This window comes from Eubalaena glacialis, chromosome 2 (assembly GCF_028564815.1).
Source record: "Eubalaena glacialis isolate mEubGla1 chromosome 2, mEubGla1.1.hap2.+ XY, whole genome shotgun sequence".
Lineage (NCBI taxonomy): Eukaryota > Metazoa > Chordata > Mammalia > Artiodactyla > Balaenidae > Eubalaena > Eubalaena glacialis.
Window position 1 is genome coordinate 38833525 of NC_083717.1, and position 19772 is coordinate 38853296.

A 19772-nucleotide genomic window follows, 5' to 3' on the forward strand; every position below is an offset into this window, starting at 1 on the left:
TGTTGTCCCAGGTCTCTGAGACTGTCCTCATTTCTTTTCATTCTTCTTTCTTTATTCTCTTTCACAGCAATGATTTCCACTAATCTGTCTTCCAGCTCACTTATTCGTTCTTCTGTCTCATTTATTCTGTTATTGATTCCTTCTAGTGTATTTTTCGTTTCAGTTATTGTTCATCTCTGTTTTTTAAAGTTTCTAGCTCTTTATTAAACATTTCTAGTATCTTTTCAGTATTGTGCCTCCATTCTTTTTCTGAGATCTTGTAATCTTTACTATCATTACTCGGAATTCTTTTTCAGGGTGATTGCCTGTCTCCACTTCACTTAGTTGTTCTTCTGGGGTTTCATCTTGTTCCTTTGTCTGGAACATATTTCTGTGCCGTCTCATTTTGTCTAACTTTCTGTCCGTGGTCTCCGTTTCTCAGGCTGCAGGATTTTAATACTTGGTTCTGGTACCTACCTGCTGGTGGGTGAGGTTGGTCTAAGAGGCTTGTGCAGGCTTCCTGGTGGGAGGGACTGGTGCCTGCCCACTGGTGAGTGGAGCTGGGTCTTGTCCCTCAGGTGGGCAGAGCCATGTTAAAGGGTGTTTATAGGTTATTGGCTCTGGATGACTTTAGGCAGCCTGTTTGCTGATGAGTGGGGCTGTGTTCCCACCCTATTGGTTGGTTGGCCTGAGGCATCCCAGCACTGGAGCCTGCGGGCTGTTGGGCAGGGCCAGGTCTTGGTAGCCAAATGGCGACCTCTGGGAGAGCTCACACCAATGAGTGTTGCCTGAGGCATCCACCACCAGTGTCGTTGTCCCCACAGTGGGCCACAGCTGACCCCCACCTCCCCAGGAGATCCTCTAAGACCCACAGGTAGGTCTGGTCCAAGCTGTAATGGAGTTACTGCTTTGTCCTAGGCCCCAGTGCTTGTGAAACTTTTTGTGTGCTAAGAATGGAGTCCCTTTTTCCCCCAGTCCTGTGGAGCTCCTGTACTCAAGCCTAGCTGGCCATCAAAGCCAAATGCTCTGGGGGCTCCTCCTCCCAATGCCAGACCCCCAGGCTGGGGAGCCTGACGTGGGGCTCAGAACTCTCACTCATGTGGGAGAACCTCCACAGGTATGGGATTTGATTGTATCACTAATGTGCCCCTCCTACTGTCTTGTGGCTTCTTTTTGGTCTTTGGGTGTAGAATATCTTGTTTGGTAGGTTCAAGTCTTTGTTGTTGATGGTTGTTCAGCAGTCAGTTGTGATTTTGGTGTTTTCGTGAGAGGAGGTGAGCTCAAGTCCTTCTACTCTGCCATCTTGTCTCTCTCCTGCCACCTTCTGGCTTGAGTTTCAGAAGGATGATTCTGGTCTCACGCTGATGTGTGTGTGCTGTTGGTTCTGAAGTTCAGCCAAGGCTTGTCACAGAGCAGTCAATGGCAACAGGGTTGTGGTTTAAATGGTCTTATGTATATGGTGGGGGGGCACTGAAAAGCTTAGTAGTATCAGGATTTTTGAAAACCATTTAAAAATAAATGACAGTAATCTCTGGAGGGAGAAATGGGAGTTTTCACTTAGAGTTTGATTTACAAGATCACAGTAAGACTCAGGTTTGGGAACACAACAGGCTTGAAAGTTTTTCAGAGACCATGAGACCGTTTTGAATCAGCTCTCACTGTTAGCCAAGCTCCTGGCCAAGACTGGACAGCAAACTGGTCCACGGGGTGCTCTGGACAGATCCACGACTCGGTGAGTCTCCCTGTGAATGGTGGGAACCGTGCCAGGGACTAGCCAACTCTTGGGGCAGACCTTGAGATGTGGCTGCTCCAGAAACCACTAGAGCTGCACCATGGTCACATTTAACCTCAGGCTGGAATGTTATACAGAAATACACTGAATGCCAAGTAGCTAGAGCTGATTTTATTGTTACACAGGGAATGCAAAACATTTATTCTGCCCCCATGCCACAGTCTTCTGTTTGGTGTATGCTGCTTCCATCTCCAGGCACTGCCTCTGTCTTGGGGTCCTGGCCTATAGCAGCTCTGTGAGGGACCGATGTAGGGGTCCTTCTCCCATTTTGTAAGTGAAGCAGAGTGGTCTGAACTTGCCATGGTCACGGTTGGGGTGGCGTGGAATGGGATCCTGATCTTAACAGTTCCTTGTCTGGTTCCTGACTCCCAGGCTGCCTCTGAGTTACACCACCAGCTATACCACCTTACTAAGGCAGGGCAGGCATCGTGGGTTAGGGCTGTGGGCTTGGAGGTGGACAGACTCCACAAGGGGGACCTGAAAAGTTGAAGGCATTCACGTGGGAATCTGAAAGCTGATCATGGTAACAGAGGCTTGGGACCAGGCCCCAGTTTCTTTATGCCCATGGGGACCTGGCTGACCTCACCTTCATGTTTTAAATTATTTCCTCAGTTCCATTAAGCCTTGGTTATTCCAGTTTCTGTGCAGCAAACTGAGGGTTACATGTGATGAACAGACCAGTAGGGCCCTGGCTCAAATGAACCGAGTTTCTGGGTACATTACTAAGAATTCTTTTATGGTACATGTCTGGAATTCCTTGTACGTCCAGAGAAAACTGCTGTCAGATCACTTCTGTTAAGAAGTGCGGTAGCTCTGGGCAAGCTCAGTAGTGTTTGTAGTTATAAGTCCCCCAACCAGTTCCATCCTAACTAGCTAATCAGCTTCTTCCGTGTGTAAGTTCTGCTGATGGGACGTCTCCTGGAGAATGCTCGACTGAAAGGAGAGTCTTCTGCCGTGGGGGAAAATACCTCCACATCCTCATCTAGAAAAAGGCAGAAAGACTTAGCATACAGGAAGTAACTGAGAAAAGAACGAAAGAAAATGGGCTTCAACTGCAGAGGGTTACACATTAAGATGGACTTAAAACCAGCATTGCTTGTAGGTTCTCCCATCCCACACACACACTACCTGTACTTTTTCAAGGCCCTCCGCCCTTACTGTCAGCACAGAGCTGACAGCAACAAGTAATTGTGAAAATGCAGAATACCTATGGCGCTTCAGTTGGATACTTTGCAGTTCTTTTTGTCTCAGATCTGTGGCAGTTTTGCTGTTTTGAATGATTTCTGTCATGGTCTTGAGGGAAGAGAGCCACTGAAGAGCCCCACCTCCTGCACCCTGTTTCAGTTCTAGCAGAAGGAGGAAACCTCTCTAACCAGTGCAGCTAACAGGGTGAATCCCGTTCTTTCCAGGTGGGGTCGAGGGGAATCCTAGGGCCTGAAGGCTGATTATAATAGCCAGTCTGTTCTCAGACTGAATGTATGGAAACACAGGGGTATAACCCCCGAGGGGAAATGGCTGGCTCTGCACACACCACCTACCACTCGTGCTGCTTTCCCCTCAGATCCCAGCGACCACAGACGAGCAGGAAGTGATTGTGTGCCGGCTTCTGTCACTATCTTCAAGAAGCTGAAGTAATTTGGTAGGATTTTGAGGGTTTTTTTGGTTCAAATACACATAAATTCAAAAGTGGTATTTCTCTGGGAAGGGCACATGACACTGCAGGGATAAAACCATCCCAAACTGTGGCAGTCCCTACGACTCCTCCAAGATGCAAGTGCCTGAAAACCCCGAGCTAGCTTGGGATAGAGCTAACCAAAGGATAGAAGTTTGATCCTGGTAACATCTCTAGGACCTTCAACAAATTACCTCTGGTGTCTTTACACTGAGAGGAGGGTGCCTTCCCGTGGAACAGCAGCGGAGAGTGGGTCAACGCCTGCAGACCGCTGGCAGAGAGGCAGCTCCGCACGGCACAGCCGGGAGGCGGGGTGGCACCTGCAGCAACGGCATGGTCAGCACAGCCCGCAGCCCTCACAAGGAAGCCCCAGCCTTCCCGAGAGGCGTCTCTGCAGTGCCTCCTGGCCAACACGCCCGACAGAGCTGCGCAGCAGCCAACTCACCGGAAACAAACACCTCGTCGCCTGCCGTGGAGGGGAGCTGTCGCACACCCAGGCCTGGAGACCTGTCTTCACTCTTACCGACTTGGGAGTCTCCTGTCTGCTTGTCACAGACTCTTTTGGTTTGACACTCAGCCTCCTCCTTGGCAGAAAGGAGTCTCTTCCGAGATCCCAACCCAAACTGTCCCCAGGAGAAGGCTCCCTCAGCCTTAGGCTCACTGTCCCTGGGAGGTGACTGGTCTGGCAGCTGACACACCCCCTCGAGCTCAAAATCCCCCAAGACGGGGGTCTTCGCAATGCTGAGTTCAAGGCCTCGCTCCTTCCCCTCCGGCTCCAGCAGCAACACTCCCCCAGGAAGGTCTGTACCGACCTCGCTCCTCCCAGCAGAGGAGCTGAGGCTGCAGTCCACTGCCCTCTTCCGGCGGGGCCAGTCTTTAATTGTGTCAGGAGTTGTCTTCCCGCTGTGCTTGGGGGATGGTGTCCAAGGAACCCCGACTTCTGTCTGAAATGGAGAGGGGGTACTAGAGGGGCAGCGGGTGGGGGTACAGGACTGGCAGATATAGGTCTGTCCCCCGCTCTTGCCAGGGGTGCCGTGCGAGGGGCGAAGGCAGGGGGGCGACAGGTAGGTGGCTTCTGGTTTGCCTGAGGACTTGTTGGCCCTGGGCATGCTGAGACCAGGGAGGCAGCTCTCCTCTCCCAGAGAGCTCTCCTCCCTTCGCAGGGGCTCGGCTTCTGACAGACAGCTGGGGTCTATCTTTTTAATTCGAAGCTTGGGAAGGCCAGAAGCTTGCATCTCCAGCTCAACCTCATAGGTCTGTGGGCTGGCAGAGGCTCTGGAGGGCCAGGCTGACGCCTGCAGATTCTCTAGTTGTGCGGCAGCCTGGTGCTGCTTCCTGTCTGCAGTGCAGTGCAGGTCGTAGCAGGGTGTCAGGGGAGAGCTGGGCCCAGAGGAAGGAGAAGAGGGAGGAATCCCGGGGTTACACAGAGACAGCTTCTCATAAGTACCCATCCTTGACCCCTCACCTTCTTCTACCGGTGAAACGTTGCTTTTTAAGTTATCGCTGCTATGGTGCTCAGCAGCTTCATCCAGGAGAGTGAGATACTCCGAGTCTCTTGCAATAAGCAAAGGAGAGGATGTATGCCAGTGACTCCCAAAGCTAGTCCCAGGGTAACTATGTCTTTCAGGAGGAGACGGAGGAGAGAGGGTTGCTTCCTTCTGGTTCTTTCTAGCATCTGTGATGGCAGCTGGGCTGTCAGTTATGGCAACCCTCAGAACAGCAGAGCTGTTAGGCTGGCTCTTCGGGAAGTTTCTTTCTGTTTTAGAGGTCTTTTTATGCCTTTTCCCAATTTTAGAAGGGGGTGGAGGGGGTAGGAGGTCAGATCTAGCTATCTGTGAGGCTTTGTGGGGAGTCAAGGGAGCAGGACAGGAGGGAGATGTGGCTACACTGGGTGATTTCTGGGCCTCTTGCCAATCCAGTTCTCCAGAGGGAGGAGATTCTATAGAAAAATTCCCAAATGGAGTCTTCTCGGAAATACCACGTGAAGGAGAGGTAACAGGTTTCTTTGGAGAAGTCAGAGCTGTGTTCCCTGGTTTCTCTGGGGTTCTGACAGCATCATTCCACGGCTGTGCCAGCTTCTCTGCCTGAGACGCTCCGGAGCCACGGGGGAGCTGGCGTTTCTGACTTGGAGGTGTGCCCACAAAGGCAGCTCGTCTTCGGACCCCCGAGGCTGCTGCCCTCAGAGGCATTTGAGGAGAGTATCTGATGGGAGTCAGACACTCACTCCTGGTCTGGGCAGTTGACGAAACCAGGGCTGCCGGACAGGAGGTGCTTTCTGGACTGGAATTCACCAAACGTGGGCAAGTAGAATTCTGCAAAAATCTAGGTGGCTGACCACCTTGTCTTTGGGGAGTTCTCGGTATTTTTTCAAGAGGACAGTGACCTTCTGCCAGGGAGTGTCCTTTCTGAGGAGTGGCTTTTGGTCGAGATGGTGAATGCCAGCCGTGTGAGGAGTCTTTTAAGAACTCCTTAAAAATGACTTGTTTGGCAGGGGTCATTTCTGCCGGGGATTTTTGCAGCCTTTCAGGAGTGCGCAACGGAGTTCGTGGTGTATGAGGGAACTTTCTTGGTGTAGCTTTAGAAGAGATTGGAGATTTCCAGTAACTCTTCTCAGGAGTCTGTAAAGAAAAATGCTTATTTTAGTGCTTGAACATCATATTCTCTGAAGAGTGTTTTAATAATGTCTAAGATGATTAAAAAGTCAAATTTGGAAGATTCATAGTCAGCCAAAGGAATGATCTTAAGTTGGATTTCGTATAGTGACACGTTTCCACTTCCAAAACATGACCCAGATTTCACGTGTCCACTTTTTCTAGCACCAAGCACTGTATCCAATCTTAGTTTCTTCTCCTAAGACAAATAGTTTTAATAATTTGCATACTACAGCTAAACCATGCTTTGCCTCTAACTATGTCACTCCACTACTCACAGCTATTTTCTTCTTCAATGAGACAACTATTTCTGATCTTTGCCTAAAGTAACCTTTCAGAGCCACATCACCTGCTGTTGACCTGCATTCAACATGTGCTTTTAAGTACCTGCTATGTGCCAGGCAATGTGTGTGCGGGAGAAGGCCGGGAGGATGAGGTGGAACATGGAATATATGGATATATAAGGCACAGCCTCAAAGATAACATCTCAGAAAGGAAACTCTCCAGCAAAAGACTTCCCTTCCTTCTTGCAAAAATGCAGTTAAATACTCCAACAGGTAAGGAGGTCCGACACCTATTGTTTAATCTTATCTGATCATCTCAAGGGAGTCCTGGTCTAGCTGGCATTTCATGTGGGATACAGACAGATACATAGTATGGCCAATGCAATGACAGGGGCACGCATGGGACAATATGGAAGCACCGGGAGGGTTGGCTATCTAATCCAGCAAAGGGGAGAAAGAGGGAATAGGAATAGCGAGTCAGGTCTTAAAACAATGGGTGTCAGCAGGTGAAGACAAAAGGTGGGAAAGTGGGGGAGAGGGAACTTCAGGCATAGAAAACAGTATAAGCAAAGGCACAAAAGCGAAAAACAGCAGTTGTGTGCATCCTGAGGCTGCTGGGAAGGTGGAGTGTGAAGCAGAGATGGCTGAGCAGGGATCAGATCATGGAGGTCCTTGCCTGTCCAGGAAGGAGAATGAACATGGTCCTACAGATCTGTGGTTTTCAAACCCTTCCCCACGGTTCCCTCTGTATCCTCCTCCATTCTCTAAGCAGTTTTTGGGTTTCCAAACAAAGATTATTATCTTTGAACACAGGGTTCCATTTTAGGAAAACTTAGAAAACCCTGCTTTAACAGATGAAGAGTCTGTAGAGCTTCAAGCAAAGTGATGTGGTCAGAGGAGCATCCAATGGGGTCACAAAGGTCCCTCTGACCTCTGGGGACAGGATGAATTTGAGAGAGAAGAGGCTACTGAAGTGTTCCAGGCAGAACTGAACTGGGGCAGGAACTGCAGGGATGGAGAAGAGGGAATGGGTAAGAGATAGTTTGTCAATAAAATGGGCAGGACTAATTGAGTAGCCAGGCCTGAGGAGAGGGGGAAGTCCAGGATGACTCCCAGGTTTCTAACATGGGTGACTGGATCGAGTGGGCAATCTAACAGAAACAGATGAATGCTACTGCACATTTCAGAAGGATATATACGTAGTGTCCAATATAAATGGAAGATGAAGCCAAGAGAGTAGGGCGAGATCTTTCTATCTCCTCCCTGCCACCTTGGCCTCAGTCCAACTGCTACCTAAGTCCCCATACACCCAATAATCGTTCACTCAAGTCAACCCCAACCACCTCAAATCTCTGTTATTATCTTCTCTTCTTTACTGGACTCAGTGGCTTTCCTTGTCCATGACTACATGCTCCCCAAACTATACTATCTGAAACATCATCATAATTTTATACCTGATAAGCTATAGGTATTTCAGAACCCAGTGTGTTTCCTGAAGGCCTTTTAATTCGAGCTGAACCCTTCTCGGAGGGACTGATCATCTCAGACACTGCCCCGAAAAGAAGCCTCTTGGGAGACCGAATACTTTGGATTGGAGAATTTTCTCTTTGGTCTGCAAGTCAAAAACAGTGACAATATTTCATTCTTCCTCAACTCCTGCGCCCCCCACCCGCCTTCCGCACCAAATACTCATAAAACAGCCAGTCCATACGAGAAAGATGGTAATTCTTTTAGAGCAAATAGAGGCAGATCCCATCTAATTATGACAGCAGTGCCAATAATTGCTGCCTTCTTGGATTTTAAGACTGCATATCAAGCCCAGTCCCTGTGTTAGGAGATGTAGGCAACTGAAATAATTTAATTTGCAAAGACAAATATAAAAAGACATATCTGATAATCCAAGCTAATAATGATAAAAGAATGAAAGACAAACAGCACCTTCCACCTGGAGATGCCTTTCTGTAGGACCCTGAACATATGGTAGAAATTACAGGTAATTTCCTCTTGAATGAATGAATTACCCACAAGGATAATGTGGACAGCCAGCCGTAGGAATCCAAAGGGATGACTCTGATAACGGTGGCCACGGATTGTTCATCTGGTCATCACTCTGAACCTCAAATATTTATACCTATTCTATTTCTCCAACGTCAAACTTCATTCTTTTCCCAACAACACTTCCCACCAAATTTGCATGGACCTCTGAAGACAGTTAGGCAAGCATTGTTACCTGACTTGACTTGCTGGAATGAGTGAACTCTTTGTATACTTCGAGACTTTGGCTGAGACACAGAGTAGAAGGAACCAGAATTTTTCCTGCTGAATGCCAACTGCTTGATTCGAGGACTTCGTCTCAAACTTACTTCTACAAGAACTAATCACAGTTAGTTCTGACAAGAAGAAATGCAAGCTTGACGTTTCCCCACATATTAAATGGGTAAGATTTATGTAATACCACGTACAAGATGGAAATTTGACAAGCTATTGGCTTTGAGATCTCTGAAGTGAGACAAAGCTAAGAGGGATATGATATGTGGCCCCAACAAAGTACCAAAAACAAAAAAAACAAAAAAACCCCCAAAACCCAAAACACCAAAAAACAAAAAAACCCTGACCCCCCCCACTATAATCTGCAGAAGTCTCATAACCTGCCACCTTTAAGAATGATGTAGAGTGAAAAAAGTTTTGTATAGTGTGACTTGTTAACAAGTTTAAAAATCAGTTTTCATATTTATGTTACACATATTTGTATAGAAACAACACCTGTAAGAGTATTATTAAAGCTAAATGTTAATAGTTATTTCTTTTCTTTCTTTTTTTTTAAACATCTTTATTGGAGTATAATTGCTTTACTATGGTGTGTTAGTTTCTGCTGTATAACAAAGTGAATCAGCTATATGTATACATATATCCCCATATCTCCTCCCTCAACAGACTTATTTCTAATTTGTGGGATTACCAAGTGATAATTAAATTTTTGGCTTCTCTGTGTTTTCTAATTTTTCTACAATAAACATAAACTACTTGATTTAAAGAAGTTAGTTTTTGGAAACCCCTCCTTCACCATGTATACTTTAAAAATAAGCCACAGGGGACTTCCCTGGTAGTCCAGTGGGTAAGACTACATGCTCCTAATGCAGGGGGACCCAGGTTCAATCCCTGGTTGGGGAACTAGACCCTGCACGCATGCCACAACTAAGGGTCCACATGCCACAACTAAAAGATCTTGCATGCTGCAACTAAGACCCGGTGCAGCCAAAATAAACAAATAAATAAATATATATTAAAAAAAAAAAAAAGCCACAGCACTTTATATTAACGTAGTAGTTTAGCTTTCACTCTGAATCCCATTTCTCTTGTGTAAAGATATTTCTTCTCCAGAAACTCTCAGTACATTCTATGTAAAAGACCATTCACCAGTAAATATGTACTGATATACATTGTGGGCCCAGAGCTGTCATAATGTCTGTAAAATATCTTAGGCTATGCTGAGCGGTAATACCAGTATAGAAGAGCTTTCATAGAAAGCAGAGGAAACACAAAAACTGAGAACCCTAAAACAAAACAAAAGTAGGTAATACCATCTTCTCCTTTTTCCGGGGACTCTTCAACAACGTCAATTTCAGGACCAGGATCAGAGGACCTTGAGGAACAGCAAGTACAAGGATTATTCAACACCACTCATAAATGACGCATGTCAAAGAGCTACAGGTTCACACCTCACAAGGTAACAAAGACCACAAGTGGTCTTTGGCAAGCACTCTCACACATTACTGTCAAGAGTGAAATGGTAAGAATATTTTTTTTGGAAAGCAGTTTGACAACATAAAGTTAAAAATATGTATACCTTCTGACCCATAAATTTCACTTCTTACAATTTACCCTGAAGATAAACAAGCACAAGTGTGTAAAATCCACACACAAATAATGTCCAGAGGGAGCCCTGACAAGAAGGAGTAGATGCACTTCTCCCCATTCTTCCTGTTATGTACAGCTAAGAACCCTGGATATTACATATAAAGGAAGCGTAAGACTCTCAAAGGTGGAGAGAAGAGGCTTGGGACTTTAGGACCTGAGGAGAGACAGGGCAGCGAGCTCCCGGAGCTCCTAGATTGGGCGCTCGACAAGCTGACAACCCCGATACACCAAGAGGTGCAGATGAAAACTGCCCTAAGGAAAGCTAGCTCTCCTTCGCCAAAGAACCAGGAAAGAGGCAGCCAAGCAAGACAGAAACTTTCAGACCAGAACTGCCCTACTCCAACCAAGTGCCATAGAAAGCTGTGGTCCCACCACACGCCAAGTTGGGATCCCAGACTTCCAGCCTTGCCTGGCAGTGAGACTCCCTCCTTCCCCAGGTCAACACATGAATAGATTTTTAAATCAGGCAGTATGCATTCAATGGAACACTACTCAGCAATAAAATGGAATGAACTATTGATATATGCAACAACGTGGATAAATCTCAAAATAATTATGCCAAGTGAAAGAGGCCAGACACAAAGAGTGCATTCTGTATGGATCTCCAGCCCCCATAAAATCTACAGAATGCTCTTTGGTTATAAGCAACACAGTTGAGACTAGAGTCACAAAGGTCATGAGAAGGTAAACATGGCCCATAAGATTAGGAGGGCTGTGTAGGTGTATGAAGAAGCTAGACAAGGATGTCATTTACCTGCCCTTGATCTGTCTATGAAGCAGCCTTCTGGAGATTTGCTTATGTACTGGAGTCTCGGCCACACTCTTGGTTAGCAGCTTGCGATAACCTAAAATGTAAAAAGGATAAATTTCACATAATCTTTTCAAGAAGGAACAGCAAGGCAAAGGGAACAGTTTGAACTTAAATATGGTTTAATGCTTAGCCGGAGTGGCTCTTAATGGTCTTTTGGACCAAGGTCTAACCATAAGACTCAATTTAACATGATATAACAATTTATCAGCACTATTAGAGTTTAATAATAAATAAGCCAATGTAAAATATTATGAAATTTTAAGATAATATTCCTGAAAAAGTGAAAAGTTCTCATTTATTTGGGCTAACACATCTGTGCACCTACTTGGTGGTTCCTGTATTTATGATTAAATGAAATAAAGCATGTGAAAATGCTGATGTGTCATGCAATAAGACATTTAATATAACAATAAATCTAACTTATGCTCTGGCATAAGTTTTCTCAATAGAGTAGGTATGCAAGCTACTCATGGGAGGACTGGTTTTAAGGGAGATAAAAATGACTAGAAAGAGGAGTGATGTCAGCAGGAATGTGGAGTAAGGACCTCTTAAAAAAACTCTCCTCCATAAAAGGAACGACAACACTGGCAAAAATTCAAAATCAGTTTTTCCAGAACTCTGGCAATTAACCAGTTTGGAACAATCCAGGGAGTATTTATTCAACAAAAGCAGCTGAATCTCATTAAGAATAGCAAGCTTTGTGGAACTTTAACTTGCCCCAATCCCAACCTCCTCTCCCTAGGCCTGTGGTAGCCTTGAGAACCAAAAGCCCATAATTACAGTGAAAACCAACAGCCCAGGACCCTCTGGATGGAACAGAATGGGATCCAAGCTCCTCCAAAGCCCCATTCCCAGATAACTGTCTATTTGGCCTGTCTGGCGGTTCCCTGGAAAATCCCACTCACAAGGCCTGTCTTATTTGACCTGACTCAGAACTCATCCAATGCAAACAACTTTTTCCCAGGGAGCATTTACTGAAAACAATCAGCAGCAACTGTAAACATCACAGCTGCCTGAGGTGGTGATAACACCTGGGGCAAACCACAAGCTGACCAAAAGTTTAGATGGGAAAACTGGGGAGTGAGATGTCCCTAAGGGACTCTGCTGACTTCTGACACACTCCTGGGACCCTAAAAGTACATGTGTGGTAGGGCTGTGTGCATGCCCAGGATGGACCCAAGAAGGCCCTTAGCTGTCACCTCCGGCTGACCTTGAGGCTCTGGAAAACAGAAAGAGTTGTAAAATGTCTGGCTGAGTATTGAAGACATGAGCCAATGCACACATAGGGCCCCTCAGCAAAGGCTGGGAAACTTACTGGTTCCGGGCATGTAAGAAAATCTCTGTCCAACCCTTAGCTGACCACTAAGCTAACCAAGCAGAGACTTCAGTGGCTACACATGACAGAATACAGACTTAAAAGACTTAGTTCAGGAAAGTAAACAAACAAAAGCAGTAATGGTAACAACAAACCCTGCCCTGGAGCAGTGGCAATCTGATCGTCAGAGTTGACTCATTATATTATTTAAAATGTCCAGTTGTCAACAAAAAATATGAGACAAGAAACAAGAAAGAATGGCCCATACACAGTGGGAAAAAAAAATCATTCAACAGAAAGCATCCCTGAGGAAGTCCAGACATTGAATTTATTAGCCCAAGACCTTAAATTAGCTATCTGAAATATGTCCAAAGGAAAAAAAAAAAATCATATCTAAAGAACTAAAGGAATGTATGAGTGAGCCTGATGACTTGCCAAACAGAGAATGTCAATAAAGAGAGATATCATTAAAAAACAGAACCAAATAGAAATTCTGAAGTTGAAAAGTACACTATCTAAAATGAAAAACTCATTAAAGGGGCCCAGCAGTTGATATGAGGTGGCAGAGGAAAGAATCAACAAAATTGAAGACAAGTAATTGAGATTATCCAGTCTGAGGGACAAAAAGAAAAAAAGAAAAATGAACAGTCTCAGACACCCGTACGACACAATCAACCATAATAACATAGACACAGTGGGAGTCCTGGAGGAAGAGGAGAGAAAGAGGCAGAAAAAATATTTGAAGAAATACTGGCTGAAAACTTCCGATGTTTGATGACAGACATTATGTAGCCAAGAAGCTCAACAAACCTAAGTATGATAAAGTCAAAGAGATCCACACCAGACAAATCATAATCAAACTGTTAGAAGCCAAAGGGGGAGAGAGAATCTTGAAAGAATCAAGAAAGCAGTGATCCATCATGTACAAGGAACCCTCAATAAGATTAACAGCTGATTTCTCATCAGAAACATAGGATAACAAAAAGGCACTGTGATGAAAGGCAAAGTGCTGAAAGAAAAAGACTCAAGGATTCTATATCCTCTAAAACTGTTACTCAAACATGAAGGAGAAATCAGCACATCCTCTCCACCCGCAAAGAAACACCCAAAAAACAACACTGAGAGAATCTGACACTAGCAGACCAGCCCTAAAAGTAATGTCAGTACTACAGGGAGTCTTTCAGGCTGAAAGGAAAGGGCACTATAGAGCAACATGAATCCACGTGAAGAATTAAAGAGCACTGGTAAAGGCAACTATACAAGTAAATGCAAAGGACAGAATAAAAGTATTTTTGTTTGTAATTCTTTTCTCCTTTGAGTTAAAAGATAAAGCAATGATTACAAATGTGCTGATGGGCATACAATGTATAAACATGTAATCTGTATGACAATATAGCCCAAAGAAGGGGATAGAAAACAGAGTTATACAGGAGCAAAGTTTTTGTATACTCCTGAAATTAAGTTGGTATTAACCTCAACTAGATAAATTAAGATACTTAATTGTAACCCCCAGGGAAAGTGACATCACATGAAACAGTGAAGTAGGAGGCTCTAGAGTTTGGTCCCTCCCCCAAAACAACTAGTAAACTAGGAAAAAAAATGATCAGAGTAAACTATTTTGGAACTCTGGAACCTGACTGGCACTTATGACAACCAGGGAAGTGCCTGATGAAGGGAGAGGCTGATATTTAGTAAGGAAATGACGTGCACGAACCAGCTACCAGCCTCCTTTCCTCAGTCTTGCTGCAGCTGTGGGGACAGCGGCCCACATTCTAGGAGCAGCTGGCTGGTGGTAGGGCAGACAGTGGGGACCCTGTCTTCCAAATTTGGGGTTATACAGTTCAGTCAGTGTGCTTTGGAGAGTGGAGTCCTGTGGGGCTGGTGCAGACATTCGCCTTGGTTTCTGCTCTCTCAGGCTGCAGCAGCTTTCCCCCACTGCATCTAACAGAAGATTTAGAGGGACAGGAACACCTTTTGTTTTTCCCTTTCTGGAGCCAGACACTTAAGGAAATCTTTGTCAGGTCACTGGCTAACCACAGAGATAACAGAACAGAAACTTCAGTAACCACACAAGAAGGAATACACGCTTTGTAAAAAATAGTTTGGAAAAGGCACAAATGGACAGGCCCTCAATAAGCAAAGATCAGCAATTCCTCAGGAGTGGGAGAATTTGATCTCCGGAGTTAACCAACTGTAATATTCAGAATATCTAATTCTCAAAAAAGAATTACAAAGCATACAAAGAAACAGGAAAGTGTGTCCAGGAAAAAAGAATTTGACAGAAACCACCCTTGAGAAATCCCAGACATTGGAATCACTGGTCAAATATGTTGAATCAAATATTCTAAACATGCTCAACGAGCTCAAGGAAAAAAAGAACAAAGAATTAAAAGAAATAAGGAAAACAATGGATAAATAAAATGAGAATACCAATAAAGTGACAGAAATTATAAAAAGGAACCAAACAGAAATTTTTGAGCTGAAAAGTACAATAACTGAAATGAAAGTTCACTAGAGGGGTTCAACCTCAGATTTGAGCAGGCAGAAGAATCAATAAACTTGAAGATAAAACAATCAAAATTATCCAATCTGAGCAGAAAGAAAAAAGGATGAAGAAAAATGAACAAAGCCTGCTTAAGGGAAGTGTGGGACACCATCAAGCATAACAATATACAGACGCCGGGAATCCTAGAAGAAAAAGGAGAAGAGAGAAAAGGGCAGAAAAAAGTCGGGAGAAATAATGGTTGTAAATTTGCTAAATATGATGGAAATATATAGGAACAGAGTGTATACTATTGAAACTAAGTCATATTATTCAACAGGTTTAAATTTAAGGTGTTAATTGTAATCTCCAAGGTAAACACTAAGAAAATAATTAGAAAATATACAGAAAAAAAGATGAAGGGAATCAAAATGGTACACTACAAAAAAAAAAAAAAAATCAGCTACAAAAATGGCAGTAACAGAGAAATGAAAGAACAAAAGAGGTATAAGATATATAAAAAAATAAGTAGAAAATGGCAGAAGTCCTTCCTTATCAGTAACTACATTAAATGTAAATGGATCAAGTGCTTCAATTAAAAGGCAGAAATTGGGGACTTCCCTGGTGGTGCAATGGTTAAGACTCCATGCTCCCAATGCAGGGGGCCCAGGTTCAATCCTTAGTCAGGGAACTAGGTCCCACATGCATGCCATAACTAAAGAGCCTGCATGCCACAACTAAGGAGCTGGTGAGCCTCAACTAAGACCCAGCTCAACCAAATAAAATAAATAAATAAATGTTTAAAAAAAAAGAAAAGGCAGAAATTGGCAGAATGGATTTTTAAAAATATGATCCAACTATATTCTGTCTATAAGCTCACTTTAGATACAAAGAGGTTGAAAGTAAAACGACAGAAAAAGATATTGTATGCAGGGCTTCCCTGGTGGCGCAGTGGTTGAGAATCTGCTTGCCAATGCAGGGGACACGGGTTCGAGCCCTGGTCTGGGAAGATCCCACATGCCACGGAGCAACTAGGCCCGTGAACCACAATTACTGAGCCTGCGCGTCTGGAGCCTGTGCTCCGCAACAAGAGAGGCCGCGATAATGAGAGGCCCGCACACCGCGATGAAGAGTGGCCCCCGCTTGCCACCACTAGAGAAAGCCCTCGCACAGAAACGAAGACCCAACACAGCCATAAATAAATAAATAAATAAATACAAATTAAACTTTAAAAAAAAGAAAAAAAAAGGTATTGTATGCAAAAGAGAGCTCGCATGGCTATATTATTGTCAAAATAGATTTTAAGTCAAAAAAGGTTCAAAAGACAAAGTTCATCATGTTGATTTAAAAAATTCAATCCATTAAGTGATACAATTATAAACATATACACACAACTAACAACAGGGCCCCAAACTCTATGAAGCATGAAACTGACAGAATTGAAGGAAGAAAAAAATAGATAAGTCAACAATAATACTTGGAGACTTTAATACCCTGATTTCAATGATAGAGCATCTATACAGATGATCAACAAGAAAACAGAAGACTTGAACACCATAAACCAACTAGGCATAACAGACATCTATAGGCATTCTACCCAAGAGCAGAACACACATTCTTCTCAAGTACACACAGAACATTCGCCAGAACAGGCCAAATGTTAGGCCATAAAACAAGTCTCAAAAAATTTTAAAAGACCAAAATCGTACAAAGTATGTTCTTCAACTACAATGGTATGAAATTAGAAATTAATAACAGAAATTTATGAAATTAACAAATATGTGAAAATTTACACCCTCCTAAATAGCCAAAGGACCAAAGAAAAAAAATCACAAGGGAAATTAGAAAATATTTTGAGATGATGAAATTGAAAACACAACATACCAAAACTTACAGAATGAAGCTAAAGCAGTGCTTAGAGGGGAATTTGTACCTGTAAAAAGCTGTATTAAAAAAGAAGTCTGGGGAATTCCCTGGCAGTCCAGTGGTAAGGACTCCGTGCTTCCATTGCAGGGGGCACGGGTTCGATCCCTAGCCAGGGAACTAAGATCCCACAAGCCATGCAGCATGGTCAAAAACAAAAACAAACAAAACAACAAAGAAGCCTGGAACCCTCCTACACTGTTGTTGGGAATGTAAATTGGTACATTTACATTGGTACATAGACCACTATGGGGAACGGTATGGAGGTTCCTTTAAAAACTAAAAATAGAACTACCATATGATCCAGCAATCCCACTCCTGGGCATATATATCTGGAGAAAGCCATAATTCGAAAAGATACATGCACCCCAATGTTCACTGCAGCACTATTTACAATAGCCAAGACATGGAAGCAACCTAAATGTTCATTGGCAGAGGAAAGGATAAAGAAGACATGGTACATATATACAATGGAATATTAGCCATAAAAAAGAACAAAATAATGCAATTTGCAGCAACATGGATGGACCTAGAAATTATCATACTAAGTGAAGTAAGTCAGAGAAAGACAAATATGATATAACTTATATGTGGAATCTAAAAAAATGATCAAATGAACTCATTTACAAAACAGACACAGACTCACAGACTTTGAAAACAAACTTCTGTTTACCAAAGGGGAAAGGTGGGGGTAATTAGGAATTGGGAATTAACATATACACACTACTATATATAAAACAGATAATCAACAAGCTTCTACTGTACAGCACAAGGAACTCTATTCCATATTCTATAATAACCTATATGGGAAAAGAGTCTGAAAAAGAATGGATATATGACAATGTGTAACTGAATCACTTTGCTGTACACCTGAAAATAACACAACATTGTAAATCAACTATATTCCAATATAAAATAAAAATTAAAAAAAAGAACAGTGGTGATAAACTGTTCAATGAGTGATGTAAAAAAAAAAAAAAGCATGTATTTTTAAAAATCAATAACAAAACCTTAATCTTAAAAAACTGAAAAAGATCAAACTAACACCAAAGCAAGTAGAGGGAAGGAAAAAATAAAGGTTACACAGGAAGTAAACAAAATCAAGAATAGAAAAACAATAGAAAAATCAATGAAACCAAAAGTTGGTTCTTTGAAAAGATCTTTAAGTTAACAAACCTTTAAATAGATTGACCAAGAAAAAATACAGAACACTCAAACAACTATGAAACAGAGAATAAAACTACCAACCTTAAAAAAATAAAAAAGAACTATTAGGTAATACTACAAACAACTGTATAGCAGCAAATTAGAAAACCTAGATGAAATGGACAAATTTCTAGAAAGACACAAACTACTGAAAACAGACTAAGCAATAGAAAATCTGAATAAACCTATAACAAGTAAAAAAATGAAATTGTTATCAAAAACCTTCCGAAAAATACCCAGGACTAGATGGCTTCACTGCTGAATTCTACCTAACATTTAAAAAGAATTGGGGGGACTTCCCTGGTGGTGCAGTGGTTAAGAATCTGCCTGTCAATGCAGGGGACACGGGTTCGAGCCCTGGTCTGGGAAGATCCCACATGCCGCGGAGCAACTAAGCCCGTGTGCCACAACTGCTGAGCCTGCGCTCTAGACCCCGCAAACCACAACTACTGAGCCCACATGCCACAACTACTGAAGCCTGTGTGCCTAGAGCCCATGCTCCGCAACAAGAGAAGCCACCACAATGAGAAGCCCATGCACTGCAATGAAGAGTAGCCCCCGCTCGCCGCAACTAGAGAAAGCCTGCATGCAGCAACGAAGACCCAATGCAGCCATAAATAAATAAATAAATAAATTTATTTAAAAAAAAAAAAAAAAAAAATTGGGACTTCCCTGGTGGTCCAGTGGCTAAGACTCCATGCTCCCAATGCAGGGGGCCCGGGTTTGAACCCTGGTCAGGGAACTAGATCCCAGATGCTGCAACTAAGAGTTTGCATGCCGCAACTAAAGATCCCGCATGCCACAACGAAGACCCAATGCAGCCATAAATAAATAAATAAATTTATTTTAAAAAATGGATATCATCAAAATTAAAAATATTTTTTGTATCAAAGAACACTATCAAGAAAGTGAAAAGAAAACCCAATAGGTTGGGGAAAAAATATTTGCAAATTGTATATCTGATAAGGGACTGGTATCTAGAATATATAAAGAACTCTTACAACTCAATAGTAAAAAGACAACCTAATTTTAAAATGGGCAAAGATTTCTCCAAAGAAGATATACAAATGGCCAGCGAGCACATGAAAAGAAGCTCAACAACATTAGTTATCATGGAAATGCAACTCATAACCACAATGACACACCACTTTACACCCACTAGGATGAGTAGAATCAAAGAGGGACAATGGAAGGTGGTGGCAAGGATGTGGAGAAATTAGAACCCTCATACACTGTTAGTGGGAATATAAAATGGTATAGCCACTTTGGAAAACAGTTTGGTAATTGCTTAAAAAGTTAAACATAGAGTTACCATATGACCCAGCAATTTCATTTCTAGGCATATGCCTGAGAATTAAAAATGTGTCTACACACAATCTTATATATGAATGTTTACAGCAGCATCACTCACAATAGCCAAAAGTAGAAACAACTTAAATGTCCACCAATTGATGAATGGATAAGTAAAATGTAGTTTATCCATACAATGGTATATTATTGTCAATAAAAAGAAATGAAGTACTGAGACGTACTACACCATGTATAAACCTTGAAAACATTATGCTAAACTAAAAAAAGCCAGTTACAAAGACCACATAATATGATTCCTCTTAAAAGAAATATCCATAAGAAATCTATAAAAACAGAAAGTAGACTGGTGGTTGCCTACAGCTGGGAAGACTGGGAGAAATGGAGAGTGACTACTAATGGGTAGGTACAGGGCTTCTTTCTGGAGTGAT

At 42.9% G+C, this 19772-nt stretch overlaps 1 protein-coding gene across 1 annotated transcript in view; it reads right to left on the reverse strand.

Annotated features, from left to right (window-relative positions):
• Window positions 1–2514: 2514 nt before the first annotated feature.
• The window catches only part of TICRR (TOPBP1 interacting checkpoint and replication regulator), a 42634-nt gene continuing 25376 nt past the window's right edge, over window positions 2515–19772 (reverse strand). Inside the window, exons 16-22 of the mRNA XM_061181774.1 lie at window positions 11051–11141; window positions 9960–10021; window positions 8609–8740; window positions 7833–7990; window positions 3889–6061; window positions 3638–3763; window positions 2515–2753 (exon numbers count right to left, since the gene is read on the reverse strand). Of these exons, the coding sequence (XP_061037757.1) occupies window positions 2641–2753; window positions 3638–3763; window positions 3889–6061; window positions 7833–7990; window positions 8609–8740; window positions 9960–10021; window positions 11051–11141 (2855 nt within the window). The 3' untranslated portion in view covers window positions 2515–2640. The remainder of the gene's footprint in view (window positions 2754–3637; window positions 3764–3888; window positions 6062–7832; window positions 7991–8608; window positions 8741–9959; window positions 10022–11050; window positions 11142–19772) is intronic.